Source organism: Bos taurus, chromosome 6, assembly GCF_002263795.3.
Source record: "Bos taurus isolate L1 Dominette 01449 registration number 42190680 breed Hereford chromosome 6, ARS-UCD2.0, whole genome shotgun sequence".
Taxonomy (NCBI): domain Eukaryota; kingdom Metazoa; phylum Chordata; class Mammalia; order Artiodactyla; family Bovidae; genus Bos; species Bos taurus.
This window is the reverse complement of record NC_037333.1, coordinates 45,819,550-45,844,949: the sequence shown is the minus strand read 5'-3', so window position 1 is coordinate 45,844,949 and position 25,400 is coordinate 45,819,550. Positions and strand designations below refer to the sequence as shown.

At 37.6% G+C, this 25,400-nt stretch overlaps 1 protein-coding gene across 7 annotated transcripts in view; it reads right to left on the bottom strand.

The window, feature by feature from the left end:
- RBPJ (recombination signal binding protein for immunoglobulin kappa J region) overlaps positions 1–25,400 on the bottom strand; it is a 242,058-nt gene that overhangs the window by 43,026 nt on the left and 173,632 nt on the right. For 6 of the 7 annotated variants that reach the window (XM_005207810.5, XM_024993462.2, XM_005207811.5 and 3 more), the window contains one exon: positions 15–53. The exons of the other annotated variant lie outside the window; for it this stretch is intronic. In XM_005207810.5, coding sequence (XP_005207867.1) covers positions 15–53 — 39 coding nt within the window. The remainder of the gene's footprint in view (positions 1–14; positions 54–25,400) is intronic. 7 annotated transcript variants of the gene reach the window in all.

Sequence of the window (25,400 nt, the reverse complement as noted above, 5' to 3'; positions counted from 1 at the left end):
AATATAACGCTTACCTAGTGAGTCGTTTAGGTGGAGGCCGCTCACCAAATTTTCTAGAAGAAATAAGAAAAAAAAATTAAATAGGCTAAATGCACACTCCACAGTATTTTAGGCACCATGAAACCTCCTTTACGACTTACACTTCAACCCTACTAAAGAGCACTGTAAAAAGAAAGCCTCCAGTAAATACCAACACGCAGTAGTAACAAAATACAGACTTTAAAGTTGTTTCTAAACAAAACAACAGACCCTAGGTAGGCCTGACACATCCACACGCTGAGTGTGTATTACACTGATTAGATGAGGAGAGCAGGATAGCAGGGTACTTCCCAGAGACACCTTGCTAAAACACCCAACAAAAGATGATCTTCTAGTCTCACATAATCTGCAGCACTCAAAAAATTCCTCAGAGCCCAAGGGGGTATAGATCTCACAGATGTTTACCATGTGGCAAGCATTATGTTATATCTTTTGTTAACCCTTTTTAACCATTATAAAATAATTCTGGAAGGCACATTTTAAAGACGTATAAAGCAACTTGCCCAATGTCACAAAGTAAACTAAGTGGCAGGCAGAGTTAAGATTTAAGCCTAGATGTGGACTAATTAATTAGTTCATAATATATGGCCCTTCAAAAAGAAATATGCTAAATATTCTAGCATAGAACCACTGAAAGACAGTAACATTGTTTGGGAGAGGGCAAAGAGAAAAAGCCCAAGCAAAGATAAGCACAATTTAGGCTGGAATTAGAATACGGCATGAGTGGTAAGTGAGACTCCAAGAGTAAGATTAGCTGAATTCAAATCTATGATTTAGTGTTTATTTCCCGAGCAGCCCTGAAGTTATCTGACTCTCTAGTTCAGTTTCCTTCCTCATCTTACCTCAAGGAGTTGCTGAAGGATTAAAAGTGCTAACTAATATACAGAAGACACAGAGAACACCTGGAATGCCTGGAATTATTAATTATTAGTAAATGTTAGTAATTATTACTGTTTTCTAGTTATAAAAGTTAAGCCAAAATAACTAAAGATATTAAGTGTGATATTAACAAAGATAAACAAGTATAAGAAGAAGAAGAAACTAATCCTTATGTGATGACCTGTCTCCTCTGAAATAAAAAATGAGGTCTTCTGAAAGACATGGCAGAGGTACACAGCACTTGAAGAAAAAAGATCAATAGAATTTTTCTTTCTTTTTAAAGCCACACTGCAGTTATAAATAGGTTAAGTGACTTGTTCATAACGAGTTATAGGTTTGAGAAGCCTAAAAGAGTTCTATATTTGTGGTATTTCACACAATTATTAACTTGATGACAAAAGTCTTAAAATCCCATGTAGTTCATTCTGTTGAGTAATTTAATGTTCTATGACACTGTTTATGAACTTGGTTTATAAGAAATTTCCCTTGAATATTTTGGTATTTCAGTTAACCCTAAAATACTGAAAAGTGGCTATAACTGAAACAGCACCCCAAAACGAGTAAATAATCCCAAGTTTTTGTCAGAAGGATTAATAATAAGTAATCCTCTTTGATTTTTATCCTATAGGATGGTCCACTTTAAACACAATGATTTATTAGTAATATCAACAAGGGTGCTGAAGGACATAGGCTTTAAAACACTGAACTACTGGTTAATCTATGATGTGAATTCCAATTATGGAATTAAAGGCAAAAATCTATTCCTGAAACTTTCCACAGGAAAGATTTTTTTTTTTTAATGTATGAGACTGATTAAATTTACCATTGCAGCATATGATTAAAATTAAAAAGTTCCTCACTAGGTCGGATTTAGTATAAAACCCCAAAAGTTTAAGACAATCTTTAAATTACTTCTTTGCATATATATATATTTAAGAACAGAGTCACACTTTATAAAGAGAAGCAAAGAATGTAGAGAGTATCTAAGAGCTTAAAATGGTGGAAATTTTAGAGAGACACAGCTAACAAATGAGATGAAACTTTTCAGTTAGAATCATGATACTAACCATATTAGCTAATAACTCTGATCATCACACATCCTTTGGAATCTAACAGATAATTTAACATAGGTCTATTATATAACCAATAAGATCCACTGCTCTCAAAATTCAAAAGCAAATTTTGTTTTCTGGTACTCTGGAATGCTTTAAAAATCAGATTAAATCAACTGAATGTTGGTTCAAATATCTGCCTACATTCTTTTTTGGAACTACCCATTAGATGAAGTCAACAATCATATAGTAATGCTTGTGCAACATCACTCCTGCCCCCATAGAAAACATGAAAAAGAGATTTGCCTGCTGAGCTTGAACAGTATTTCAAAATGATGTACTGTTCTATCTGGGTGCTATCTGAAAGTTAGAAATCTTATAAGTGATAAATCACTTCTTCAGTGTATAATAAAGTATCTTCAGTAAGTGTCTGTAAACTCAATCCTCTCTTTAATGCATATGCCATCACACTTCTACTGATCTCATTAAACCTAATGGTTACTGTATCTAATAGAATGGGAGAAGGGTAATAAAATGGGTCTCCTGAAGATAGAAAGCCTAGAGATAAACCCACGCACCTATGGGCGCTTTACTTTTGACAAAGGAGGCAAGAATATACAATGTGACAACGATAGTCTCTTCAATAAGTGATGCTGGGAAAACTGCTGCTAAGTTGCTTCAGTCATGTCCGGCTCTGTGCGACCCCATAGACGGCAGCCCACCAGGCTCTCCCGTCCCTGGGATTCTCCAGGCAAGAACACTGGAGTGGGTTGCCATTTCCTCCTCCAGTGCATGAAAGTGCAAAGTGAAAGTGGAAGTCGCTCAGCCGTGCCCGACCCTCAGCGACCCCATGGACTGCAGCCTTCCAGGCTCCTCCGTCCATGGGATTTTCCAGGCAAGAGTACTGGAGAGGGGTGCCATTGAAAACTGGACAGCTACAAAAGAATGAAATTAGAACACTTCCTAACACCATATGCAAAGACAAACTCAAATGGATTAAAGATGTCAATGAAAGATGAGAAACTATAAAGCCCTTAGAAGAAAACAGGCAGAACAATCGACGTTAATCCCAGCAAGACCCTCTATGACCCACCTCCTAGAATCATGGAAATAAATATAAATAAATAAACAAGTGAAACCTAATTAAACTTAATAGCTTTTGCACAGGAAAGCAAACTATAAACAAGGTGAAAAGACAACCCTCAGAATGGAGAGTGTTAGTCGCTCAGTCATGTCCAACTCTTTGTAACCCCTTGGACTGTAGCCTGCCAGGGTTCTCTGTCCATGGAATTTTCCAGGCAAGAATACTGGAGTGGGTTGCCATTCCCTTCTCCAGAGGATCTTCTTTACCCAGGAATTGAACCCGGGTCTCCTGCGTAGCAGGCAGATTCTTTACAGAATGGAGAAAACAACAGCAAATGAAACAACTGACAAAGGATTAATTTCCAAAAATATACAAGCAGCTCATACAACTCAATACCAGAAAGACAAACAACCCAATCAAAAAGTGGTCAAAAGACCTAAACAGACATTTCTCCAAAGGAGACATACAGATGGCTAATAAATACATGAAAAGAACCTCAGCACTGCTCGTTAGAGAAATACAAATCAAAACTACAGTGAGATATCATCTCACAAGGGCCAGAATGGCCATCGTTAAAAAATCTACAAACAATAAATGCTGGAGAGGGTGTAGAGAAAAGGGAACCCTCTTGCACTGTTGGTGGGAATGTATATACAGTCACTATGGAAATTCCTTAAAAAACTAGGAATAAAACCACCATATGACCCAGCAATCCCACAACTAGGCATATAACCTGAGTGAAAAGAACACACGTACCCCGATGTTCACTGCAGCACTATTTACAATAGCTAGGACATGGAAGCAACCTATAAGTCCAGTGACAGATGAATGGAGAAAGAAGCTGTGGTACACATATAGAATGGAATATACTCAGCCATAAAAAGGAATGCATTTGTGTCAGTTCTAATGAGGTAAATGAACCTAGAGCCTATTATACAGAATGAAAGTCAGAAAGAGAAAAATAAGCATCGTGTTTCAACACATAAATATGGAATCTAGAAAAATGGTACCTATGAAACTACTTGCAGGGCAGCAATGGAGACACAGAGAACGAACAGACTCATGGACACAGGCGGTGGGGGGAGGAAGGTGGGGTGGGATGCATGGAGACAGTAACACAGAAACAGATACACTATCCTATGTAAAACAGCCACTTGGAATTTGCTGCGTGACTCTGGGAACTCAAACTAGGGCTCTGTAACAACCTAGAGGGGTGGAATGCAGAGGGAGGTGGCAGAAAGGTTCAAAAGAGAGAGAAAGGTATACATAGGTATACCTATGGCTGATTTATGTTGACCTATGGCAGAAACCAATACAATATTTTAGAGCAATTATCCTTCGATTAAAAATAAGTAAATTTAATTATCAAAAATAAAAGAAAATGAGTTTTCTGAGAAATTCATAAGAGTGTTTAGTAGGTTCACGATGCATAACTCTGAAGCTCACAACTGAACTAGATTCTAATTATTCAGTTAAATTCATAGATCTACATATTTAAAACTATCAACTTACACCAAGATACTATATGCACCCTATACTTATCAAGAGCCACTTTCCTCTACTGATCTGATGTATAATACATAACACTTCAGGAATTATCTTCTGCAGAAAGAAGGCCCATCTTTAAACATGAGTGAATCAAGAAAATTCATGATGTAGTATTTATATTATACAATCAAAATAACAGTTTTCAGCAGAAATGACAAGTCAGGTAACAATTACTCAGAGACTGATTATAATTTAAAGATTAAGTCCTATTCCTCCATTTTGCAGTAGGGAGTAAGGACACTACAAAATTTTTATCTTTACTTCTAATCTATTTTTAAAACAAGATGTCTATTGACATGTGTTGACAACTGAAAATCAGAAATAAATCGGATCAGTCAAGTTTAGACCACTTTTCTGTAAGACACTTTCATAAGATGTGCATGATACAAGTAAAAATGCAAAAAACAAAACAAAAACAAAACCCTAAATCCTTCACTATCTAGGGACACCTTTGATTTTATCAAATATGGAGTTAATTCCTCACTGTACGAAGAATCACTGCTATCCAGTTTATCTTTCTGATACTATAGGTTGTCAATATCTCATTTGCATGAATAGGTTTCTCAAATTTTATGTACACTATATAAAGCATATTTTGATTAATCATGATAATATAAATCCTGTTATATATTTGAAAGAAAAGTTATAATTCTGGAGTTTTTTTTAAGTAACAAGCAAAGGTTAGTTTATGTAAAGTTGATTACACCTATGTCCTTTCCCTCTTCCATTCTGTATGCTTTTCCCTCAGACTGGGACTGGCAAATAAAACACAAACCTAGGTGCCATCACTAGTTAGTTATGCTCATATAACACATGGCTCAAGAAAGCTTAGACTGTCCAAAGTATATGTTGTAAGTATAATTTTAGGCTAGCAAATTCATTTTACTTTAACTTCACTAGCTTTCCCTTTTTAATATAACAATCATCTTTTACTCAAAACAGAGTTAGGAAAATTATTATTATAACTGTATCGGTTTTCATACACCTGGCAGTGTTGAAGATTTTTCAAAAGTTTCCATCAATCACTTAATATATTTCCTACCCATACAAGGTTCCCACATATCCTCCAAACCATTAGAATTTTCAAGTAAGTAAAAGACTTGAACTTTGCATACTTCTTTTACTTCTGTTTTGCTCATGGTGGACATGTAATATTGTTTCCCCCACAACAGACGCATTTCTTCTATATTAACCAATCTTTTAAGGAAGTATATGACCACCAACGTATTGAGGATAAACACGATAAAGTTATCAAAATTTTACCATCTTAACACCTTTTCTAGCTAACAGATGCTTCACACGAGAAAAATCAAGTCAAAAACCAAAAGGTGAGGTATGGAAAGAAAAGAAAAAACTTTGACTATAGAACAATTTAGTAATTACTCTGCTAGGATATTGTCTAGTGATATTAGAACTTTTGAGTCTACAGACGCAAAAGCCAGCTCAAATCATGTGGGAAACTATTCTGCCCTTGGGTGTAGAACTAAAAGTAATTTCCTCTATTATTCTGAATTTCACAAGTTTTCTGCTTAATGGATAAATGAAATTAAAATAAATTATTAACTCAAGAAACACTGAAGAGAGCATGAACAAATCCAAACTCTTAATGAAGTCGAACTTCATGTAAATACAACACTGAATGAACAGCAAGCTGAGAAAAGTACACTTGTTTTATACACTTGTCGGGCTTCCCTGGTGCCTCAGATAATGGAGCATCTGCCTACAATGCGGGAGACCCGGGTTCAATCCCTGGGTCCAGAGGATCCCCTGGAGAAGGAAACGGCAGCCCACTCCAATACTCTTGCCTGGAGAGTTCCATGGACGGAGGAGCCTGGTAGGCTACAGTCCATGGGGTCGCAAAGAGCTGGACACTGAGCAACTTCACTTCACTTCATACCAAATCTTCTCTAGGTGGTATACAGTTCAAAAAAAGTACCAGAATTTTTGAATCATGGTTTAAGACAGTGAAACGAAACAGCATTTAACGAAGGAAAAATAAGGAAACCTGATTGATACCCTCAAGAATCCATGCCTGATCATTCCACCAGGAGAAAGAAACACATAGATGATATACGTGATCATCATAGTCTGTGCTAACATATAATATGAAAAACAAAGCAATACGTACCAGAAAGTTGTTGAGCAATCTACTCACCAAAACAGAAGAGGCTAATTAGAAAAGGCTACACATAATATACCATCTTTGTCTTCAGATTCATTCATTCACCCAGTATGTACCGAGTATAGGTACTTGGTATACATCAGTGAACAAAAGAGACATAAAATCCATTCCCTTATGGCACTTACATTCAATTAAGACAAATGGACAATGGTATATATTCAAAGATGTTCATCAATGTAATTTATTTTTTAAAAAGCTAGAAATAGACATTATACTTATTGAATATGATTGAAAAGACTAATATTGGAACAATCTAAAAATATATTTCAAGTAAATATGTAACATCTTCACTTCTAAACCTTCATTCTATATTTATGACAGAAAACAGTCTATGTATTGAGTCAAGTAACTTTGAGCAAGACAAGTGACACCTTGTCACAATTCAATTTTTAGCTTTACTCTTACCTTAAGACCTGTATTTAATGGCAATAATGCTCAAAACCTGTCAAGGTATAACTAGTGGTCTTGGATACAACAAAAAAGACAATCAAGGCACGATGCATTCTCCTGAACCATCACAATTACTAAATATTTTCTATTAGAACAAATATCCTATGGGGTAGACTTCAAAGACGTGCCACACTTGGCCCCACCAGGTGAAGAAACATGCTCCCCTTCTTACTAGTATGCTGCACAGAACATCTGAAAGGCACTGCTTCCTTAATTTTAAAATCCCTTTATTCTACCTTTTTTTTTCTCCCAATTAAAACAACAGCAAACTCTGTTAGCCTGTCATCACTCTGTGTAAAGAAGCAGGCAGAGTGGAAAGGTACAAACTAGGAGTGACCGAGACCATCGTTTTCAGCTATTCTCTGCATCTGGCTTTTGAGGTATCTCCAAAATTAGCATCAGGTTAGGGAAAAGGTGATTTTCCTAAAATTCATACCTGCAGAGGGATTTGTTCCAGTTAAATCTGCGATAGCCATAAGCCTCACAACCCAGACAGCACAGCTGAGTTGAGAACCCTGGCATCCATTAACATCACATATAAAGACCTTATATGAAAAGTATATGTCTTAAAATCTATGGCCTCAACAAGAGAGAGCAGTAAGATGCTGGACAACTACTCCAATTTCATGCCAAAAGACTGAAAAGGACAAACTGACATCAAATGCCTCCTAACATGGTAAGAGCACAGTATCATTTCTGTAATTTCACGGACAAAAACACAACTTGAAGCTAAACAAGAAGAAACATAACAAACCTAAACTGTGGCAGAGTCAACAAAATAAGTGGATTACACTTTTAAAAGCACCAAGGTTGTAAAAGACAAAAAAATGAGAAACTTGCTCAGATTAGAAGAGACTGAAGAAACATGATCACTGTATACAACAGAATATCCAGAATTTACTTCTGCTAGAAAAGGACATTATTTGGACAAGTGACAAAATCTGCATAAAATGGTAGATTAGAAAATAGGATCATATAAATTTTAATATCTAGTTTTGATAGCTATACAGGCATTAAATAAGAGAATGTCTTTAATTTTAGAAACACTGTAGTGTTTAGAAAGAAAAGGGAATGATGTCTACTTACCTTCAAAAGGTTCAGGAAAAATAAGATTGTGTGTGTGTGTGTGTGTGTGTGTGTGTAGATACACAGAGGGATAATGTAAATGTGGTAAAATGTTAATAAATGAAGTATCTGGCTGAACTTCTCTGTAATATTTTGTTATATTTGCAATTTTTCTGTAAACTGAAATTATATCAAAACAAAAAAGGCCACCATCAGAGAAGCACTAACCTGATCTAGGTGCTGGCATAACACTAATCGCCACAGAACCTGGTGGCCACAACAGAGACATTCACTGGCGGCGATAAGAGGCTCCACGGCCGGCTTTCTGGCACAGCTCTTATGTTCTTATGACAACTTGCTATAGACTTAAAGTTTGATTACACCCAGTGTTGATGTACAAGTGGAGAAACAGGAACTCTCATGCACTGTTGGGAGTTTAAATTTGTGCAATCTTTTTGGAAGACACCTGGCAGTGTCTATTGTAATTCAAGATGTGCATTCCTTTGAATCTCTAGCACTCTCTGTTCGGGAAATTTATTATATAGGTAGACAAATCTGACTATGCAAAAATTTGTATACAAAGATATGCAATAAAGCATCATTTGTATTAAAAAATTTTTTTTAAATCCATGATAATTAGGAATGGATTGCTGGTTACACATAGCACCTCACAATCATGCCTACAGACCCAAACACAAAGAAAAGAAAAAAGTAAAAAGAGCTATCCAATTAATAGCATTAAGTTTTTTCCTTTTTTGGCCATGCTGCCACCACTGGACTGTTAGGGAATTCCCAGAAGCATTAATTTTGAATGAAAAAATGAGATATATATTTTCATTCCCCTCCCCAAGTGTGTATATAAAATAATACACACACACATATACACATATATATATATACACCATTTCCACTAATTATCAGTATTAGTGATAATGATGAGCAGCAGCAAGAATTCCATTCTGCTCTAGAATGTATTATATATAATCTGGCAGATGTTTTATTCATTACTAGCTAGTCTTGGCTTAGGTAAACAGCCAAATAAAACTGCATATCTAAACATCAGTTAAGGCCACTCATATATTGAGTCTAGAAGAAGGGTGGCTTAAAATAAAAACTGAGAAAAACATCGAAGTTAAAATTTTACCCCACAAAATGTTCTCAGTAAACAAATTTCCCTAGGGGAAATAATACAGAAAAAAATATGCCGGATCCAAATAAAGAAATTCACACCCTTATGGAAAGCATACACTTCCACATAGGAAAATATAATGCAACTTAAAGAAGTTTAAAGAGGTCCTAAAAGGCAACGGCACCCCACTCCAGTACTCTTGCCTGGAAAATCCCATGGACGGAGGAGCCTGGAAGGCTGCAGTCCATGGGGTCGCTAGGAGTCGGACACGACTGAGCGACTTCACTTTCACTTTTCACTTTCCTGCATTGGAGAAGGAAATGGCAACCCACTCCAGTGTTCTTGCCTGGAGAATCCCAGGGACGGGGGAGCCTGGTGGGCTGCCGTTTATGGGGTCGCACAGAGTCGGACACGACTGACGCGACTTAGCAGCAGCAGCAACCTTAACCATCTGTTTAATTTCTGCAAAAGAATTCAATTTTTGCTAAGAACTCCTTCAGACACCTGACTTGATCTTACGCACTGCCTTTTAAGGCAATATTTAAGAGGTGAAAAGTGTCATCTGATAAGAGCACACACAATCTGTCACAAATACAGGTCATGGGACAGGTAGCCGCATATTACCGTACCGGCATGGACTCAGGAGTGAGGTTGTTTAAGTTCACACCCTAACTTTAAAGCAAAGGAGCAGAAGTTACTTAAACTCTCTGTTTCAGTTTTCTCAATTTGAAACACAGATAAAAGTATCTCTGTACAGAATTCTTATAAGAATTTAAAAGGTTCGTAAGTGTACAGACCGAGGGATTTTCTGGAGGTTCAGTGAGTGGGAACCCACACTTCCAATGCAGGGGGTGCATGTTCAGTCCCTGGTTGGGGAAACAGGATCCTGCATGCCATGAGTGCAACCAAAAAAGAAGTGTACAGCACCTAAGAGTTCTAGGTACTAGATGAAACACCACTACTGTTTCAAGGCTGGATTACAGAGTATTATTTACTCTAACTAATATGGTAAAATTGAAATAAGGCCTTCAAAACAAATACACATTTATATAGCTTTAAAATACATATAATTAATTCTACATTTCACAAAGAAACTGAGAATACATAAAGAACTCAACAAAAACCTGATTTAAAAATAAGTAAAGGACTGTCCTCTTAGCTCAGTAGGTAAAGAATCTGCCTGCAATGCAGGAGACCTGGGTTTGATCCCTAGGTTGGGAAGATCCCCGGGAGAAGGAAATGGCAACCCACTCCAGTATTCTTACCTGGAGAATCCTATGGACAGAAGAGCCTGGAAGGCTACCGTCCATGGGGTTGCAAGAGTCGGACACAACTTAGCAACTAAACCACCACAACTGAACCACCAACGGACTTGAAGAGATATATCTCTAAGAAGATATACAAATGGCCAATAAGCACATAAAAGTTCAACATTACTAATCACTATGGAAATGCAAATCAAAAACATAAAGATACCACTTCATACCATTCAGGATGCCTATTATCAAAACTGACAAAAAACAACAAGATTTGAACCCTGGTACACTGCTGGTGGACATATAAAATGGTATGGTATTATGGTGGAAATATAAAATGGTATGGCAGTATCTCCAAAATTAAACGTACAATTAACACATAATCTACCAATTCCACTTCTGGGTACATACCCAACAGAAATAAAAGCAGTAACTCAAACAGATACTTGTACACCAATGTTTAGAGCAGCATTATTCGCACCAGGCAAAAGGTGGAAATAATCTAAATGCCCACTGATGGATGAATAAATGTGGTATACACATACAATTAAATATTCCACCTTAAAAAAAATTCTGACACAAGTTACATACAACATGGATGAACCCTGAATACATTACGCTAAATTAAAATAAGACACAAAAGGTCAAATATCCTATGATCCCACTTATACAAGGTACCTAGAGTAGTCAAATTCAGAAGACAGAGAAGTAGAATGGTGGTTTCCAGTGACTATCACCATGGTTGAGGGTATGGAAGGAAGCATGGAGAGTTACTGTTTAATGGGTATAGTTTGGGAAGAAGAAAAAATTTTGGAGACAGAAGGTGATGGTGGTTGTGCAGTAATGTGAATGTACCTAATCAAACTGAACACATAAAAATGATTAAAATGGTAAACTTCATGTTTTATATATATTTTGCCCTTCTAATAGTATTTAGTTTTGCCTTAAACTATGGTTTAATGAGGAATATTGGCTCAGCTTTGAGGGGTATCCTATGTGACTGCCAGGATAAGTGACAGTGGCTGCCGTACAACTTAGAAAAAACAGACAAGTGGGTGCCAAGACATACAAAAGAAGAACATGAGGAGTATATGTATAATATATAAGTGGTTCCTACTACCATCAAGGTAAGGATAGAAAAGGAAAAAGAGAAGTTCTTCCTAGAATCTATACCTCCTAAGGAAGGGCAGCACAGACAGCATGCAAACAATCCCTCAAAGACTGTTTGGTTTGAACATCTCCTGTGGAAAATCCCAAGTGATCATGGAAAGCAGCTTGTACATGAGATGTCACATAGTTTTTGCCTTTGCACCTCCCCACTGACTTCTCACCCCTACCTCAAATTATAAACAGTGAAGATTTTTTTTCCTCCACAAAACATCTGCCAAAGATGTTAAGGTTGTCAGTTCTCTGAAGTCATTTGAAAATTCTTCACAGGAAGAAAGAAATCTGATATTAATTAGAAGTTATTATTTTTTTCTCATCTTTTGAAATGGCCTTTCCAATCCAAGTGAGACTTAAAAACGAAAGAAAGAGGGATGCCAATAAAAGAGATTTTTTTTTTTTGAAAGCCATGCTGCTGCTGTTGCTGCTAAGTCACTTCAGTCGTGTCCGACTCTGTGCGACCCCATAGACGGCAGCCCACCAGGCTCCCCCGTCCCTGGGATTCTCCAGGCAAGAACACGAGTGGGTTGCCATTTCCTTCTCCAATGCATGAAAGTGAAAAGTGAAAGTGAAGTCACTCAGTCGTGTCCGACTCTTAGTGACCCCATGGACTGCAGCCTACAGGACTGCAGGCTCCTCCGTCCATGGGATTTTCCAGGCAAGAGTACTGGAGTGGGATGCCATTGCCTTCTCCATTTGAAAGCCATAGAATACAACTATCCATAATAGGATTTCTTTGCCTGATTTCCTTGGGTTCTTCTATCCTTGAAAACGTATACAACATTTACTGTGCAATACATTTATCTTAGAAGGGGTCTAGCTCTCCTTTAACCACTGCTCAGTACAGGTATTTAAAACCGAGAGATCAGATCCCCAAGAAGTAACCATCAATGATTTCTGGTAGGGAAGCCTGAATATAGCAGAGAGGACCAAAGAGATTTTTAGTGGGGAACAATGAAGAAGACAAATAAGCTACATTTCAGGAGGCCGTCAAAGTAAGTTTTTGCCTCCACAGAATTAACAAAATATGGAAAAATAGGTAATTTTCAGTTTTAAAAAAAAAAAACTACCAAGCCAGAAGACCTTGCAATTTTAAAGCTGGGCTCTATATTGAGTCCTGTGCTAAGCTGTTTCAGTCGTGTCCAACTCTTTGCAACTCTATGGACTGTAGCCCACCAGGCTCCTCTGTCCATGGGATTCTCCAGGCAAGAAGAATACTGGAGTGGGCTGGGGTGCCCTTCTCGAAGGGATCTTCCCTGACCCAGGAATCGAACCCGTATCTCTTATGTCTCCTGCCCTGGCAGGCCAGTTCTTAACCACTAGTGCCACTTGGGAAGCCCATATTGAGTTCTAATATCCTACAAATAAAGTTTTCCAAGTACCTAGTGAGGAATCACCTCATCACCGACTCAATGGACATGAGTTTGAGCAAGCTCCAAGAGATGATGAAGGAAAGGGAAGCCTGGCGTGCTACAGCCTATGGGGTCACAAAGAATCAGGACACCACTGAGCAACCGAACAACAACGAGGAATCAAAGGAGTAAGCTTGGTAAAGAGAACCCTGGCATTGTAATACTTAGCTCCCATCACAAGGAAGAAAATACGAGTAGAAAAAAATAGTATTTCCCTGTAAAAGTTAGGTCCAACAGGCCTCTCCCTAAATTAATTCTGATTCAGCCCATGGAATGGAATAGCCTCAGAAGCAGTATCATGCAATTAGGTGGTACATGAAGGCCCATAATCTTTCCTTAATAAAAGTACACCTGAGAATGTAGCAATACTGCTAGACCACTGACAATAGCTTAAAATATATGCCTGTTGACTTGAGATTATTATTGCTGATGTTCAAAAATAATAAAAATGCTATACCCGCACAAATGTGTATATATGAGTACCAGCAGACATGTAGAAGAATGTCCACAGCATCATCAGACATAATAATCCCAAATCAGAAACTCAAATGACCACTGTCGAAGGATCGGCTAAATTACAGAATCATCATGCGATCAGATAAATTATAGAATCATCATACAGCATTGTGCTATTCAGCAAGGAAAGTGAACAAATTATCACTACACAGGCAATAACACTGACTAATAGCAAAAGAAGCCAGACTCAAAAAGGTACAAAATTATATGATTCCATTTTATATGAAATTTTAAAAAGAAAAGCTAAACTAAACTACAGAGTTCACCAGGATACAGGTGACCTTTGAGAGGGAGGCACACACACCAGGAGGAGCTATATGAAAGGATCCGGAAGAACGAGTAATATTCTGTAACTTCATCTCTGTGATGGTCACACATTTACATTCACTTTGTGAAAATTTACTTTATTGTACATTTATGATTTGTGTGCTTTGTTTTTCTGTAGGTATATTACTTTAATTTATAAATATATATCCAGATTTATTAACATTCAAGTGTTTCAAATGAATGGATGGTTCTGGGAAAAAAGTTCTTTCCTAGACTTTATTTCTATTGTCTTTGAATTCTATTTTAACATCAGATTTTAGAAGGTGGTGATTTCCAGTCCTCAGCTACATCATTCCAGAATATATGTATTTCATATCAAAGGTTAGTATAAGGATTTAAGTCCTGAAAACTGGTCTTCTCTACATCTAAACTGCAAATCAGAATTTAGTCTTCTTCCCTAATTTTAGTAGGCAAAAGAATCAGGATCAATTGTGGTCCTCTGTTTGGCAAATCTACCCCAGAGTATGCATTTTTTAAAAGTCACTAGTTATGCAGTGTCACAGAAAAATGCTGAATGGGTAGTAGGATTAGAACTTTCCTATTGTTAACTTTTAAATTGGCTTCATTTGCCTCTCTCACCTAAAACCAAGATGAGGAGGAAGGAGAGAGAGAGAGTGTGGCATAATTGTTTTGAACATTCTCATTTCTGTTCTTTCTTTAATGTTTAACACACATTTAAGGGCCTACTGTATGTTAGGAACTGCAGTTGACATTTGGAACATGTAGCAGCAAATGGAACACGGTCCCTATCCACACAGAATACACGACAGGAGCAGCAGCAGGCTACCTACGTACTATGCACGAACATCTCACTTTACACACGTCAATCTTACTACACAGACGAGAAAAATCTGCTTAGAAACCACTTTGCCTTGTTCACATAATGGTAAATTTGGTTTAAAATGTAACTACAGTATAAGGTCCATGATTTTCCATACATTCTGCAATAAGGTAGAATTCAAGTACAGTTCAATTCTAGATACTAACATATGAAGAGATACAATTTTTATGAAAGACTATAAAGTGTACTAACTGATCCTAAAAATTTCTATGATATAGTATAGACTTGTTTTGCTTAAGTGAGGGGTCAACAAGAAACCAGAAAGGAAACCTTCTTTCATTACCCTTCCAATACTTCAACTACTGACTAAATCATAAGGGTAAAAGATTCTTCTGTCTTTGACTGCTAGAAAGTGAAAAAATTCTCTTCGAAAGCTGTAAATACGTAAAACTCAGGAAATCTAAAGACACCTGCTGTGGGAGCCATACCTTAACTACTGCATACATATACATAAACAGACATGAATGTCTGTACATATACGTACATCAAATATTTGACAATTACTTTCATATTTCTTGCACAAAGACAATAAATATGTTACATTGCTCATGACCAGTGTCTACATCACCAATCATAATTTTGCAAAGTACATTTTTTTTCTGAGTTGAAATGGATCAAGAATACATAAACATCTTCTATGTCTATGTATATATACACATATATATGTATGTATATGTATGTATGTATATATACATATATATATATATACTATGTCTGCACTTATACTATAAACTATGTCTACACTAACATTTTCTGTTAGTCAAAATTATTAACATAAAGATTCTGTACCAGTCCAACCTCTATTAAACCATTACTGGCCAATTTCTTAAACAGTCAAACCTCTAACATACAGTTTGGTTTTAAAGTATTTGAATTCTGCAGGATATCTGCCTTTTGTTTTCCTTTTAAATAAAGCAGACCAGAACATTTACGGTTGCCTGAAAAATCCCATGGACGGAGGAGCCTGGTGGGCTTCAGTCCATGGGGTCGCTAAGAGTCAGACATAACTAAGTGACTTCACTTTCACTTTTCACTTTCATGCATTGGAGAAGGAAATGGCAACCCACTCCAGTGTTCTTGCCTGGAGAATCCCAGGGAAGGGGGAGCCTGGTGGGCTGCCGTCTATGGGGTCGCACAGAGTCAGACATGACTGAAGCGACTTAGCAGCAGCAGCCAAAAGTCTAATTCATAAAGGAAAGGCTATAATTCAAGTTTACAAGGAATTAAACTATTTTAAAGAAGCCTGACCCTAAAGGAAAAAAAAAAGATGGCAACTGTAATTTTAAAACATGCAAAATAGGACAGTGAAGGGAGACTATCAATAAGCAAAAAATAAAATGATCAAAATCTGTACGTTCAGATGGGGAAGAAAAGATTTCCAGATATTTTTTATACACCACTGCATGAATAAGGAAATGCCTTCCTGCTTGAGTGTTTATACCCAAAACAATACATTTCTTTTGAACTGTAACTTAACTTTCTGTTATCACATGTCATGTTATAACACTCAAACCTACATTTGTGGTAAAGCCAAAAACCACTCTGAAGAAGTGGTCTTAACCACAATTCAAAGCTTATAAAGATTATCTGAGCCATTAACCTGTCGAGCTGCTTTCATACACTGCTAGACCAAAAAGCCAGGCCCAGCAGCTCGTTGTAGCTGCTCCCACAAGCTTCACAAGGAAGCCACAGGGCTCTGCAAGGGAAATACACAATACAGAGGAATCGAAGTTGGTGGTACAAAAATCTAACAGCACGATACTTTGTCTTGGGTAGTTCTGCTGCTGCTGCTGCTGCTGCTGCTGCTGCTAAGTCACTTCAGTCGTGTCCACCTCTGTGCGACCCCAGAGACGGCAGCCCACTAGGCTCCCCCGTCCCTGGGATTCTCCAGGCAAGAACACTGGAGTGGGTTGCCCTTTCCTCCTCCAATGCATGAAAGTGAAAAGGGAAAGTGAAGTTGCTCAGTCGTGTCCGACCCTCAGCAACCTCATGGACTGCAGCCTACCAGGCTCCTCTGTCCATGGGATTTTCCAGGCAAGAGTACTGGAGGGGGGTGCCATTGCCTTCTCCGGTGGGTAGTTCTACAGGCAGCCTAATAAAACATCAACCATCTGAGGAGCCTCAGCTCAGCACAGGTACAAGAAAGACTCTGAATTGAGAATCACTATGAAGTGATTAGGGCTTCCCTGGTGGCTGAGTTGGTAAAGAATCCGCCTGCAATGCGGGAGACCTGGGTTCGATCCCTGGGTTGGGAAGATTCCCTGGAGGAGGGCATCGCAACCCACTCCCATACTCTTGCCTGAAGAATCCCAATGGACAAAGGAGTCTGGCAGACTACAGTGCCAGACTGTAGGGGTCTGCGACTTTGTGGGGTCGCAAAGAGTCGGACACGACTGAGTGACTAAAAAACAAAAAATACAAAAAACATGAAGAATATAGAACATCAGTAACTTAAAGTAGTAACGCACTAGAAGACGAGGCAAAAGCCTTGGGAGTTTGACGGTAGCAAGGAGGAAAACAAAGGTTAAGACCTCTTGGCAGGTATAGATTTAACTGTCACAGTTTGGGTTATTCGGGTTATATATTTACTTAATATCTTGCTATGCTATGAATTCAAATTAGGCAAACTGCAAAGCTGTTCTGTTATAAATTTACTAGTTAACTGGCTAGTCAACTTCCCTCTATCATTTGTCTAACTAGAAAGAAGAAGGGCACAGTTCTTTAAAGATCAGCTGCTCCATTGCAGCAACTTAATTCTTAACATTTCCTCTCTCATCAACATCTATCTATACAGGCATGTTTTCTAAAGACATGTGGTCTCTATTAAGTATTAGATTTTTGACTTTCCCTCATTCTTGACTTCCATCACAAGGAATTCATTGACAAATGCTGTCCACTGCCTTCTCAAATTATCTTCTATATTTCCACTCCCTGATTCCATAAAGTTAGATGAAGCTCTTATTACAACTTTTATATCTATAGCATCCTAAACTAGCCTCATGCAGTAAAATAGACAAGCACACAACAAATAGAATATATCTGTTTATATGTGCTCTCATTTAACTATCACCAACAATCCTGATAGGCCTTCAAACTTAGAAGGGAAAATTAAACCTCAGAAAGTCACGAGATAGAATATTCCCCCTGCTTCTGATTTCATGCTGATCATACTAAGGTTGAAGATTACATATAAATATACAAGGAAGCCATCTCTAGTCTTTAAACCACTCATTTTCTTCAACTCCCCAAATAATTATGTTTGTCCCAATTCACTGATAAACTAATTCCTATTTGCTTTTACATTAAATAAACCACCTATCATATGAAAATTTATTTAAATGTTCCAGAAAAATCACTTCTTAACCTGTAAAGTATTTCTTAGCAAACCAAAACCATTGATTCTCAAGGATGAAATGCTGCAGTAATCCAACTAGAGAACAGGAACAATGCCACCGTTAAATCAGCCATGAAAATCTGATTGTGTTAACAGCCCTAGGGATTAGTCAAATCGACAGTCTTTCTTTAAGTATCCCAGTAACGAAGAAAATGTCCATCTGTTTCCATAATAAACTAGAGATGCACAAGGGAATTTTTAGGCCATAACTTTTATGCTGGACAATTTTTTTAATGGCAGAAGTGTACATTAGAGAAATATGGACAACACTATGCATGTATTATTCATATAAAATTGACTCAACTGCATACAATATTAACATCGTTTTCAAATGCAAGTCTGTATGTACACAGCATATGCTCATTAAACGAATGAATAATATTAAATAGTAAGTCATCTGTTAAAAAAGATGAACAAAAAACTGTCATGAAACTCTAGCTCTTAAACTATAATATTAATTACACCAACTATTGTTTTAAAATATATATATATATAAAATTAAGGAAAACTAATGTCTTTATAGTCATTATACATTTTTTTAACTTTTTATTTTATATTGGAGTATAGTTGATTAACAATGTTGTGTTAGTTTCAGGTATACAGCAAAGTGGTTAAGTTACACATATACATATATCTATTCTTTTTCAAATTCTTTCCCCACTTAGGTTGTTACACAATACAGAACAGAGTTCGCTGTGCTAGACAGTAGGTCCTTACTGGTTATCCTTTTAAATACAGCAGTGTGTACATGTCAATCCCAAACTCCCTACTTATCCCTCCCCACAACCCTTCTACCCTGGTAATCATAAGTTCATTTTCATAGTCTTGTTTCTGTTCTGTAAATAAGTTCATTTGTATCATTTATTTTTAGATTCCACAGGACATTTCTGTCTGACTTACTTCACTCAGTATGACAATCACTACATCCATCCCCTTTGCTGCAAACGGTATTATTCCATTCTTTACAATGGATAAGCAGTGTTTCATGGTGTGCTTAATCGCTCAGTCGTATCTGACTTTGCGACCCCATGGAGTGTAGCCTGCCAGGCTCCTCTGTCCACGGGGATTCTTTAGGCAAGAATATTGGAGTAGTCTCGTGTGTTGCCATGCCCTCCTCCAGGAGATCTTCCAACCCAGGGATCAAACCCAGGTCTCCCGCACTGCAGTCAGATTCTTTACCAATTGAGCCACAAAGGAAGCCCAATATTTCATGGTATATGTGTACAAAATCTTTATCCATTCCTATGTCGATGGACACTTAGGCTGCTTCCAGGTCTTGGCTATTGTAAACAGTGTGGGTTGCTAGAGTCTGACACGACTGAGCAACTTCACTTTCACTTTCATGCATTGGAGAAGGAAATGGCAACCCACTCCAGTGTTCTTGCCTGGAGAATCCCAAGGACAGGGGAGCCTGGTAGGCTGCTGTCTATGGGGTTGCACAGAGTTGGACACGACTGAAGCGACTTAGCAGCAGCAGTAAACAGTGTTATAATCAACACTGGGGTGCATGTATCCTTGCAGACTATGTTCTTCTCGGAATATGAATATATGCCACGGCAGGATCATGTGCCGTGCTGTGCTAAGTTGCTTCTGTCATGTCGAACTCTTTGTGCATAGGATTCTCCAGGCAAGATACTAGAGTGGGTTATTGCCAAGCCCTCCTCCAGGAGATCTTCCTGACCCAGGGATCAAACCTGAGTCTCCTTCATCTCCTACATTGGCACTTTACCACCAGTGGCACCTGACAAGTCATCGCAGGATCACATGGCAGCTCTATTTTTAGTTTTTAAAGCAACCTCCATACTCTTCTCCACAGTGGCTATCGCAATTTACATTTCCACTTACAGTGTAAAAGGGTTCCCTTCTCTCCAAACCTTCTCCAGGATTTACAGTTTGTAGACTTTTTGATGATCACCATTCTGACTGTTGTGGGTTGATGTCTCACTGTAGTTTTAATTTACATTTTTCTAATAATTCAGTTCAGTTGAGTTGCTCAGTCGTGTCCAATTCCTTGCAACCCCAGGGACTGCAGCACACCAGACTTTCCTGTCCATCACCAACTCCTGGAGCTTGCTCAAACTTACATCCATTGAGTCAGTGATGCCATCCAGCCATCTCATCCTTTGTCGTCCCCTTCTCCTCCTGCCCCTAATCCCTCCCAGCATCAGAGTCTTTTCCAATAAGTCAACTCTTTGCACGAGGTGGCTCAAACTGGAGTTTCAGCTTTAGCATCATTCCTTCCAAAGAACACCCAAGACTGATCTCCTTTAGAATGGACTGGTTGGATCTCCTTGCAGTCTAAGGGACTCTCAAGAGTCTTCTCCAACATCACAGTTCAAAAGCATCAATTCTTCAGCACTCAGCTTTCTTTAAGGTCCAACTCTCACATCCATACATGACTACTGGAAAAACCATAGCTTTGAATAGATGGACTTTGTCAGTTATGTCTCTGCTTTTTAACATGCTGTTTAGGTTTTTTCATAGCTTTTCTTCCAAGGAGCAAACATCTTTTAATTTCATGGCTGCAGTCACCATCTGCAGTGATTTGGAGCCCAAGAAAATAAAGTCTCTCACTGTTTCCATTGTTTCCTCTTCTATTTGCCATGAAGTGATGGGGCTGGATGCCATGATCTTAGTTTTTTGAATATTTAATTTTAAGCCAGCTTTTTCACTCTCCTCTTTCACTTTCATCAAGACGCTCTTTAGTTCTTCATTTTCTGCCATAAGGGTGGTATCATCTGCATATCTGAGGTTATTGATATTTCTCCCATCAATCTTGATTCCAGCTTGTGCTTCATCCAGTCTGGCATTTCACATGATGTACTCTGCATATAAGCTAAATAAGCACGGTGACAAAATACAGCCCTGTCGAACTTCTTTCCCAATTTGGAACCAGTCTGTTGTTCCATGCTTGGTTCTGTTACTTTTTGACTTGCATACAGATTTCTCAGGAGGCAGTTAAGGTGGTCTGGCATTCCCATCTCTTTAAGAATTTTCCAGTTTGTTGTGATCCACACAGTCAAAGGCTTTAGAATAGTCAATGAAGCAGAAGCAGAAGTAGATGTTCTTCTGGAATTCTCTTGCTTTTTTCTAGGATCCAACAGATGTTGGTAATTTGATCTCTGGTTCTTCCGCCTTGTCTAAATCCAGATTGAACATCTGGAATTTCTTGGTTTATGTACTGTTGAAGTACATGATATTTAATAACTAGATATCTAATAATTAAGTACCTTTCCATGTGTCTCTTAGCCATCTGTATGTCTTCTTTGAAGAAATGTCTATTGCACATTTGTTGACTGGGTTGTTTGATGATGACCAACTATTTTGAATTAACCAATGATTATGAACAAAATGATCTGAAATGTCCAACAAGTTAGTTTCTACAGTGGAGGAGAATTTTATATAAGTTGTCTACCAAATGAGCTGATACTAACTTCACAAGTTTTATAATGAGGAGAAAAAGGAATTAACTATTTTACCAAGTCCAAAAAACTAAAATGATGATTAATTTCCTCACTCTAATGAAACTGTCTACTTTTCCCATAGAGAATGCCCTGCCAAGATACCATGGTATAGGTAACTGCTGTTTCTTGCTCTTCAATAGCAGTGTAGTTTAATGAGGCATACTGACACTTCAAAAAAAAGTGATAATCCACATTGTTGACAGATTCTATTAAGAACTGGTATCAAGATCTAAATGGGGCTATAAACAATACAGCTGAAAAGAACTCCTTAGAAGTTTATGTTCTTTCATGTAGTTATGTGGAATCTAAAACTAACTGTTAGGAAAACTTATATACACCAGGTGTAAATTTTCAGTAATTTCATCCAGGCAATTTTTTACTACAATAACAATAATCAAGTGCTAATATAAGACCCATTATGTATAAGCCAATAATAATGATGCTGTTAACAAATTAACTTCCTGGGCTTTTAAAATGTTAGTAACTCTTGGGTATGAAGGATAGTTTAAGATTGAAGTTAAGTAAAAGTTTGAATTCTGGGATAAAAATCAAAGCAAAAGGGGGATCATTCTAATTGTTGACTTTTTCCCTGATTATCCAAAAATGCCTTGGTTTGGTTCTAGTATTCCTCAAGAAATTAATCCTACTCGTCTGGCCATTATACTCAACAACTTTCTTCTGAAAGAAGAATACTACTTTGCCTTGGGTCAGCCCTCTTCACTTTTGGACAATTTACTAGCACCTACATTTTATGCTATTTTCATAACATCCTTATTTCTCACTTGGTTTGCCAGGTTCTCTGACTCAAAACACAGTCACATATTATTCTAAACAGTAAGAATATAGAGCTAATATTCTTGTTCGTTCAGACTGCATGTAAACGAGAGGGGGGGGGCTAAGGGGTAGAAAGGAAGAAAGAAGAGAAAACACTGCAATATAAAAGAGCAGTAAAAAAAAAAAAAAAAAAGATAGGAGAGAGAAAGACTGCTTGAGGAAGTGACAGAGTCACCAAGTTGAAGAAACATAAAAGAGAGCCATGGAGTGTCTGATGGCCATAAAAGGGCAATCGTCCACCTCCTAACAAACCAAATCCGGTCAACACCAAATACGGAAATGTTTTCATTCAAACACAGAGCTTTTCTTCTGTGGGATACGAACATAGATCACATTCTTTCCCTACAAAAAAGAAAAAAATCTCACACTTGGATATCTATTATTGTGAGAAAAATATGTTGACTTGTTGTATAAACAATTTTCAAGTTTTTCTACCCCAAAGTTCAGGACTTTCTAACAACAATAAAAACACCACAATCCTTTCACAGTTATTCTAGAGCTTCAGTCTCTATATCTGTAAAATAGGAAAGTTAAATGACAACCTGGAAAGTCATGTGAAGATTGAGCTAATACCCATAAAACACTTTAAAGGGGCATTTTGTAAGTACAATACCTGCTAAGTGTTAGCTATTATGCACTCAGCTTTTCTAGGCCTTTAGACTTACAAACCTCAACTCACAAAAGGTAACTGATGACAGAACTGTTCAAATTAAGATCATTTCAAAATAAGATGCACTTCTGTATATATCCACTCATTCTATTTATGAATTAAGAGTTTGGTAAATAAGAGAATGGCCTATTCTGCTGTTGCAGGACAGATACGTTATCTCAAAATCTAGTGTTCTCAAAAAGTTCATTCATTCAACAAGTATTTACTGAGTACCTGCTATGACTAGTCACTGTCCTGGGGCTGAGGATATAGGAATCAACAAAATAAAAATTTGTGTAATGTGGAGGATTGGAAAGGGGAAGGATTAGAAATTGGCTCCCGGCAGAGGACGCAGGGGCTTTTATTTCAAAAGTGAATGTTTTCAATGGATTCTGCCTGTTCCAAGTTTTATATACTTCTGTTACTTGCCTCTCCCTTATCCTTGCCCCGAGACTAGAGTTTCTGACTCAGAGTACTTTTCCACAGGAATTTCAAATATAAAGGAATTTTAATAAGTTCAATTTCATGCACATTTAATCTAGCTGCTATCACCAGCACTTCAACATACAGTTTTGATCACTTTCATTCACTCATTGCTATGATAAAACACAAAAGCACTCAATCAAAGTAAATGCTTTGAAAATGTTTTGTCCTATCTCCCACCCTAGGAATCCCCAGGATTCCTTATAACAAATAATTAAGGGGCAGAGGGGGAAAGGAGGCAGTCGTCCTTCCTGACCACTAGCACATTTTCAGTTATGATCTTTCAAGATTTTATGTTGACTCGGTAATTGTTAGAGCAACACCTGGAGATTTGTGGAGGTCAACTGCAGCTGCCATGAATTTATTTGCAGTTCCTCTTCATCAGCTACTAGAGCCTCACAGAGCTCATTCACTCTGAGGTGTAGGAAACTGGCTACATGGCTGATATAGTCTCCATTATGAAAGCTGTACTCCTCATTGAAGTGACAAGTCTGGCATTTCCAAGAAAACCCATGCACATTTCCCTGCTTATCACTCACCTACATACACTAACAGTTCAATAGTGTAACATCAACTGATTTCATTGTATTTTTCAAAAGAAAGAGATTCCCTGATTTTTATGACAGTTTCAAAGCATATGCCCATTTTCAAGTAGGTCATATTTGAGATGGGTTCTAATATTCTTAACAGATATCCCAGATCCCACAGAAATGCAAAATAGTATTCTTTTTAAGTAATAAATTAAAAATTAGTTTCAGAAAGTTCCTAATTCTAAAAATACTATCACTTAAAAGATTTATTTTTTTTAAACTTTGTTAAATCTAAAATGACTTTTAAAATACTTTCAAAAGCACCTTAATCTTGATTCTTAGGGGGTATTTTTGACTGATCTGTTTTAGTAACCAAAAGTATAATGGAGCCGTATCTAATAATTAACACAGTAATTTATGATATGTTTTCTTCTAATTCTAGATGTGTGGTTGGGGTGCTGCCTCTAGTCAGTGATCTCAGTTCTAGGACAACTATAACTAGAAGGTAGTTGAGTTTATTTCTAAACTACAGTTTAGGAGGAAAAGCTTTGAAAGAAAAAGATAAGTTGCTCACATGCGTTATGATAAACAAAGTAAAAGGGACACGGTTATAAAGAAACAAATGCCACAAGGGTATCCCCTTGCATGAAACCCTGCACCCAACAGGATAAGCAGCATGAGGCCAAAAGTGATGATGATGGAAGTAAACATGACTAAGGTAATGATGAAAAGCCAAGTAACGCCACTGATATAAGTAGGAAGTCTGAGAAAAGACAAGGTTGGGTGGGGGTTTGGGGGTGGGGTGGGGTGCTTGGGGAAACAATAATAGAAAGGATTCAACTGTACATGGAAAGAAAGGATAGAACTGTACATGAAACAACAGGTTTCAAATTGGGAAAGGAGTATGTCAAGGCTGTATATTGTCACCCTGCTTATTTAACTTATATGCAGAGTACATCACGAGAAACGCTGGGCTGGAAGAAGCACAAGCTGGAACCAAGATTGCCAGGAGAAATATCAATAACTTCAGATATGCAGATGACACCACCCTTATGGCAGAAAATGAAGAGGAACTAAAGAGCCTCTTGATGAAAGTGAAAGT